Genomic DNA, 7977 nt, shown 5'->3' with positions numbered 1-7977 from the left:
TTTTCTGAAATACTTCAAATATTCATATAGCAGCATATTTTTTTTGGTTGTAATTTCTGAATACTGTACATACTGTATAGAACCCCAAAAGGGGTTCCCGTCCAGAAGGGTAGTATTATATAAACGTACGAAAAGGGGTTACCGGCCTATAATGGGTTAATTTCTGATACCCGATTGCAAACAGTACAACGGATCGCAATGCAAAATATCTTTAAAAAATACCCCCGTCTTTTTCAGACGGGGGTCCGTGGCTAAAATTGACAGGAATCTGGGGGTCCCTGACATGAAAAGGATTGAGAAGCTTAACGCTCTAGAAGCTGGACCCGGGTGGGGGACGAGGCGCCACGGGACCTGTGGAAAAGGCTGAGGTATATAGCAGTCCAGTGGAAACCCCAGCGTCATAAAACCATCATCTCATCATCTCCTCTCTATCAGCAGTGAAACAGCGTGTGCTGTCCACTGCGTTCGTTGAGAGACGCGTTGCAGTCAAAACGTGACAACATATTTCCATAATCAGACCTGCTGCTGCTGGAAACCTACAAAAAAGAAAAAAGTTAACCACTCAAACCCCCTGCAGTCTGAGAGTCACAGCTGCACTTTGGCCACTTCTATAAGTGGAGGCTGGGGTTCAAATGGTTAAGTGGAGGGAAGCTAGAAAGAAGTGCCGTCATAAAAGATTGTATAGTGCAGTCAGTGGACAGACTGTTACTGCAAAGATTGAATAGTGCACTGCAGTGGACTCTTGCTAGGTGCACAAGTACTCTAAACGGCACAAAAATATATATGTTGAAGGTTCATGGTTACTTTCTCTTTCTAGAGAAATGTGTCTTGGAGACAAGGACCAGCTGCATAGTGCATATAGTCTGCATACATACACAATGCAATACATTACAATGCAACTATCAATTTGTTTCTTTAGCTATTATTCTATCGATTACTTTTTCGATGAACCGAATAATCGAGAAGAAGTTTCTTCCAACGTTGACCAAATCGGTTAGTATGATTAACCAATTATGTAATGAATACTCTGCCGTGCATCAGTGTCACATACATAGCAAAGATGGCCGATATACCGGGTTACAAAAGTGACGAGATAACAAAACAAATGAAAACAGCTTCACCGTCTTCACGGAACCAACGTGAAGACTTTATACGCGTCGGTGTCTCTCCATATTGATACGGTGTCAGGGTTGGTTTTCAGAGCAGTGTGGGCGTACAGTTAGGAAGTTTACTACTCAGACAGTGAGCTTAGATTATATCACCACATGTCATATCATTATAGACACAGATCTCTACACTAGACACCTATTGCTTGACAATATCAATAAAGATATTTGAAGCAGACACCGCTAACCGTAACCGCAACCCATCTCCTTCAACGAACCAGCAACCACAGTCTTATACTTTCAGCTGAGGAATATCTGCAAAATAAAGCTCTTCTTGTCTTTTGCAGTCGTCGTCCTTTTATTTCATCACGCCTAGTCTACTGCAACTCCCAAAAACAAATAACAAATACTATGAAGCGTGACCATATAACTGTACGCTTCAGGAGTTATTTCCTTTTACATTTTTATGCAACCCATTTTCATTTTCAATTCCCTAAACTGTAATCCTGAGCGCTATACTCTCCATCTGCCAACCTGGGGAGAGCCCTGAACTGAGCTCATGCTTCCTTCAATGCAAAAGTGAGCAGGCCACTTATCACCTGACAGCGGGGAGTTTCCCCGGTTGGACCAAGGAATTAAGCTTAGAGAAGGAAAGGTCATGGTCACGTGACTGGGCTGCGCCATGACACTTTCATGGGAGCCAAACCTCGCACTGGAAGTTCAATGAATACATGGCAGTGAATGGAGCAGAATGGACAAGCTCATAACAAACATTATTTATGAACAATTGAGACCCTTTGTCATATAATCCGTTCAGGAATATAAAAGAAGACATATCACAGGTTGTTTTCTAATCACTTGCTTTTCGATGTGCACAGAGTGCACAGTATATCACTTTATTTGAGAATCTAAACAGCAGAAGGTATCGTTTCTGTCTCGGAGGTATCGCGAGATTTGGCTACCAGACAGGAAACGGTGGAAAGTCTCGTGATACTTGGTACATTCAGAAAGGTACTTTGTGCTCTTTAGATACCATATACCTCTATAAAATTACACAGTGTACACATCGAAAAGCAACACAGGCAGACAATAATGTGTTACATGTCTTCTGTTATTTTCCAGAAGCGATTACTTTACAAAAGGTCTCAGTCATTCAGAAATAGTGTTTGTTCACGAGCTGGTCACTGCGGGCTCTCACTGACTCCAATGCATTCCACAGAACTTCCGGGTGTAGATTGGCTCCCATGAAAGTGTTCATGAAAGTGTCATGGCGCAGCCCAGTCATGTGACCATGTGACCTTTCCTTCTCTAAGCTTGGGTTGGGTTGGACGTAGCACGTGGAAGGAACACGTTATTCCAACCAGTTCCTTTCTCCTCCATCAGGTGCCCCGGCTGGCCAGGGGGGGGGACTGCATGTTTTTTTGTGAGAACATAGGGGAGAACATGCAAACTCCACACAGAAAGGCCCCTTTGCCAAACCCAGGCTATATGGCCGCTGATGGAGGTCATCACTCGATTTAAGGGCATAGATTTAAAGATTTTTACCGATCACTTTTTTTTTGCACGGACAGGCTCCCAAGTATACAGTATACATTATGGACAGGCTGGAGCCCTGTAGGCGTAGCATGCATGAGGTCATATAAATATACGTACATTTGGTGTCCCAGTAATCTCCGTCGTCCGTGTCGTCGGCCTTCCCGTCGTCCACCTCGGGGGCCAGCGGGGGCGTGGTGGGCTCCGCTCCTCGCCAGTCGTAGTCGTCGTCGTACTCGCTGACCTCCTCCGCCTTATCGGGCCGGGGGGGCGGCGCCTCGGCGGCGGCGGCGGTCGTGGTCGTCGTCTGCCGGTCGTCGTAGTCGTCGTAGGGGGCGTCAGTCACGGGGGCCGCCGGCCCCGGCCGCCGCTCCTCCTCCTCCGGGGTAAAGTCGTAGTCGTCGTAGGGGGCGTCGGTGTACGGCTCCTCGGAGGGCGGGGCGGCGGCGGGGGGCGTGGTGGTGTGCGGCGGCGGGGGCGGCGGTGATGCCGGCGCCTGGTAGTCGTAGCCCTTCCAGTAGTCGTCGTCCTCGCCTGCCGGCCGAGGCCCCTCCTCCCCGGGCCCCCCTTCCCCCCCCTCCTCCTCCTCCTCTGGCTTCCAGTAGTCGTCCTCTGTGTGTGATGAAGGCACGTGTAGGTGAAACAGAGGTGGAGACTTTCGTCGACTATAGAACAAACGTTTTTTTCCTCGACTACAGCTTTCGAAGTGACTACAAAATATGAGTATGACTACAACTAAATGACACGTTTCTGACATTATCAGTTCCATTATGTGACTGCTGTGACGATGTCGGTGTCGCCCATGTGTTCCAATTAACCCAAAACTCTGGCATGGGTCGGGAACTATAGTACACCAGTAAATCACCCAAGACCAGTATGCAGTCGCTGGATTGTGTGTGTGTGTGTGTGTGTGTGTGTGTGTGTGTGTGTGTGTGTGTGTGTGTGTGTGTGTGTGTGTGTGTGTGTGTGTGTGCGCGTGATACTCACCACCGCCTTCAGGATAAGGGTAGTCTGGATAGGCCTCAGGTTCAGCGGGCGGTTCGGTGGGGGGCTCTGAAAAGACAGACAGACAGACAGACATGTTCAGGTGTAGACAGACAGACAGACATGTTCAGGTGTAGACAGACAGACAGACAGACATGTTCAGGTGTAGACAGACAGACAGACAGACAGACATGTTCAGGTGTAGTTTGAATCTCTGTATACCTGTGGTGGTGGGAGGTGGGGTGGTGGTTCTAGTCTTCTCCTTGTTCTTCTTGCCCTTCTTGTCCGTTTTGGGTTTCTTGGTGGCGTTGGGGTCTTTGGGCTCTTTGTTCTTCTTCTTGTCCTTCTTCTTCTTCTTGCCTTCTTCGTCCGGCGCTCTCCTCACCCTGCCTGGGATAGAGAGAGACACATTCAATACCTTCAAAGCCTCAGATAAGATAATAGACGGAAGCTATGTCTGAACCTTTCCTGAAACATGCAGGACATTGATTGGATTGGATTGATTGAATGTATTAACCGATTGGATAATTACAGTACATTTCAAGCACAACTCAATACAAAACTGTTAACTGTGAGTGGACGGACGACACCATAAAGTATTACACTTGTTTACAATAGTACATACAATTCATCATAACAATAATTAGAGACAGATTCAGGCTTTACGGGGCCCAGTTTCGAATTGCAGCCGTCCGTAGGTACCCTTTGAGAGCGGTTTTGAAGGAGTCAAGGCATTTGCATGTCTTAATGACCGTTGGTAGGGCGTTCCACATTTTGGTGGCATAGGAGCAAAAGGAATTTAGTCCCTCGTTTGTGCCGAATCTGGGTTGCACATGGTTTGTTGAGCTCCCTCTGGTGTTGTGTGTGTGGACTTCGTTAAGGAAGCATTTAGACAGGTGCATCATGGGTATCTTGGTGGTGTATAGTGAATCTTGTGGACCAGACCCGTTGCAAGACGCTGGACTCTGTCGTCAACCCTAAGCCATTCCAAAATCAGCAGGGGTGAGGTGGGTTCGAGGAGTGAGGCCAAGTAGTAACCTGACCAGACAACGCTCCACACACGTCCTAGACTATTATCGCTCTTGGCTCCCAAACTGTGGAACAAGCCAGATTGCAACCCCCAATGCAGCTAGAACTGCAGACGCTCTCCCAATTTCCCGCTGTAAGCTGAAGACTCACATCTTCAGACTCCACCTTATAGTCCGTAGCACTTGACCTATAGCCTTGACGGCCGTGTATAGTCTTATGCAAAGGCTGAATGTTGTTTAGACAGATGCCAGGTTCATTTTGTTTACCTGCCATCCGTTTGAGTTTCAACATACAGATGATATTCTTTTGACATTATATTACTTGGAGTAGGCCGTCTAATGCTATTTTCGTGGTTTACCTGTGATCCTATAGATTACTGAGGCACTACACTGTCTCTCTGAATTTGATCGACAGCACAGGTATGCCATTACCAATTCAATTGCTTACGTATCGTCACTCTGGATAATCCTGATCGTCTGTCAAATATATAGTGTCTCCAGCACTTTCTTCTTGCACTGCCATCAGACTTAGCACTGGTGATCAATTGACATTTTTGGATTGATTGATTGAATGATGTATTAGTGAAACATTTTAAACAATCCAGTAAGCTATGGTGCAACATCGTAACATCGAGTGATACATCCAATGCTGATCTGCTCCGTCAGAATTCAGCACAACCCTGGGAATCTGAGACGACCAGTTAAACCGTATCTTCATTTAGCCTACTACAGTAATTGGTCCTCAGTAAGGCTCATCATAAGCTGGCACTGCTACTCGGATGCGGGCTGTGGACAGTTCAGAAACCCGCCTACCAGTGACCAAAGTCTAGCCTGGCGCGGCCAGACTCATAGCGAGGATTCTCGCTATACGAGTCTGGCCGCGCCAGGCTAGCACAAGTCGGGTGACTTCTCTGCATGGTTCATGGGTTCCCAAAGTGGGGTCCAGGGACCCCTAGGGGTACTTGAGGGAGTTCCAGGGGGTACCGGGTCCATTTGGTTCCATTTGTACACTCTCAGAGTTAAATTAACAGTGGTTTTACAATATAAATTGGGTGCACCAGAGATAGAAATGCCATTAAATCGGGGGTCCGTAGCACAATGCGTGTGAAACTGGGGGGTCCATGACATGAATATGTATCGGAATCACTGCTAGAGCCGTAAAAATCCTCCCTTATCGGGGTCACTGGCATATGTTTTCAAATGGGGGGTCCGTGCTCCGTGGCCTAATAAATGGGTCCTTGGGAACCACTGCTCTGGTTTACTAGCAGTGACCAATTGGCTCCGGAAAAAACAGACAATCAGGCAGATAGACAGACACTCTTTTTTTTCCAGCATGGGGGTTAAAACATCATCACATTTTTTTAGTGGAACGGTGGGTCCATGTGGTTAATGATCAGTTTCTTCCACTGTCCATTCCAGTGTACTGAATGGAGGTGTAATCAGCACAATTCATCAGCACACACACACACACACACACACACGCACACGTGCACGCTCACACTCTCTCTCTGCACACACACACACACACACACACACACACACACACACACACACACACACACACGCACGCACACACACACACACACACACACACACACACACACACACACACACACACAGCGGAAAAGTCTGGAAGAACACTCTCCCCTGCTTGATTTTTTTTCTTTTCTTTCATAGAGCAGCACAAAAGTAGCGAAAATAACCGATCTAAAAGCTTGTCAAGCTCACAATGCTTCGTACTGTGATGTGTTGTGAGCTTGGAGAGTTGGAGACCTGCCTTTATTCCACTAGTTTTGTCTGTTATAGAACACACCATATATATAACATATATATATAACATATATATGAACATATAACACTAATCACTAATGAAAAGTATTTTATGTGTCTAAATAATAACTACACTGGATCCATTTTCCATTCCACCAGACAGTGACGTCTTGTGAAAGACTGTGTTCCATTGTAGTGTGTGTGTGTGTGTGTGTGTGTGTGTGTGTGTGTGTGTGTGTGTGTGTGTGTGTGTGTGTGTGTGTGTGTGGTGTGACCTGTGCCAAACACACTCCCCTTCACCTGTTGGTGCCCAGATGTGGTAGACACAGGTCAACATCTGGACTGACTAATGCTGGCTGGACTCGTCGTCAGAGAATGAATGAGTATGAGAGAGAGTGTGTGTGTGTGTGTGTGTGTGTGTGTGTGTGTGTGTGTGTGTGTGTGTGTGTGTGTGTGTGTGTGTGCGTGTGCGTGCGCGCGTGTGTGTGTGTGTGTGTGTGTGTGTGTGTGTGTGTGTGTGTGTGTGTGTGTGTGTGTGTGCACACTTCATTCATACGCTCCACAACACTAAATGACACTTTAACATGACTACTACTATTACAACAAACACATCCCTCGTGTGCTCTTACCTGCCAGGGCCGAAGCCGCCGCCTCCTCCTCCTCCTCCTCTGCATTACGTTTCGCCGTGTAGCCTGCGTCCAGCAGCGGTCCATCCTCCTCTCTGCCCGGGCCGTCCGGCGAGTCCTCCTCTCCCCCCGTCCGGTGGTGGTGGTGGAGGAGGAGCAGGAGGTCTCCCCCTGCCTCTCCCTGTGCTCCTCCAGCCTGCTGCAGGAGTGAGGCGGCGAGGAGCCCCCCGGCGGCGTGCCCTCCCCTGGGGAGCAGCGCGCAGCAGCATAGGGCCAGCAGAGCCACGGCAGACTGACCCTTCATCCCGTATAATATAGGCAATATACACCGATTCTCCTCCAATGAACCGCACAGCGCTGAACCCAACGCAGGCTGGTGCTCGTTTGGTTCCAAAACCCACCCTCTCTCTCTCTCTCTCTCTCTCTCTGTCTCCCTCTCTCTCTGCTGCTGCTGCTGCTGACTGGCTGGAGCCGTTTGTTGTTATAGATCACTGATCCAGTGTCAGGTCCCACTTTAATCCGTATAGTAGTAGTTGTTGTTGTCCTGCTTTGACTCCTCGCAAAACAGAGGTCTGTACAGAATGTGAGACTTTCCTCCTCAGTTCTCAGTTCCTCCTGCTTGCCATGTGCTTCCACACCTTCACTCCACTGGTCGGGGACTGCAGGGAGCTCTCTCCACACACAGCCTCTGCTCTGCCTGCGAGACCCAGACGCAAGACTCCAGGCAAGACGCACGCACGCACACGCACACACACACACACACACACACACACACACACACACACACACACACACACACACACACACACACACACACGCACGCACACACGCGCGGCCAGACAGACAGAGATGTAGTGGGAGGGGGGAGGGATAGCCACAGGGAGGGGAGGGGAGAATTGGAGCCACAACAGCAATCCAGCCCCAGGAAAA

At 48.4% G+C, this 7977-nt stretch overlaps 1 protein-coding gene across 1 annotated transcript in view; it reads right to left on the bottom strand.

Moving 5' to 3' along the window:
- Positions 1–7774, bottom strand: part of aebp1b (AE binding protein 1b) — a 42580-nt gene extending 34806 nt beyond the window's left edge. Inside the window, 4 exon segments of the mRNA XM_080765001.1 lie at positions 2760–3251; positions 3627–3692; positions 3846–4013; positions 7051–7774. Coding sequence (XP_080621127.1) covers positions 2760–3251; positions 3627–3692; positions 3846–4013; positions 7051–7351 — 1027 coding nt within the window. The 5' untranslated portion in view covers positions 7352–7774.
- Positions 7775–7977: the final 203 nt, after the last annotated feature.

Source organism: Protomyctophum bolini (assembly GCF_963924005.1).
Source record: "Protomyctophum bolini genome assembly, chromosome: 6".
Lineage (NCBI taxonomy): Eukaryota > Metazoa > Chordata > Actinopteri > Myctophiformes > Myctophidae > Protomyctophum > Protomyctophum bolini.
The sequence above is the reverse complement of the archived record's forward strand: the minus strand, read 5'-3'. Positions and strand labels throughout refer to the sequence as shown.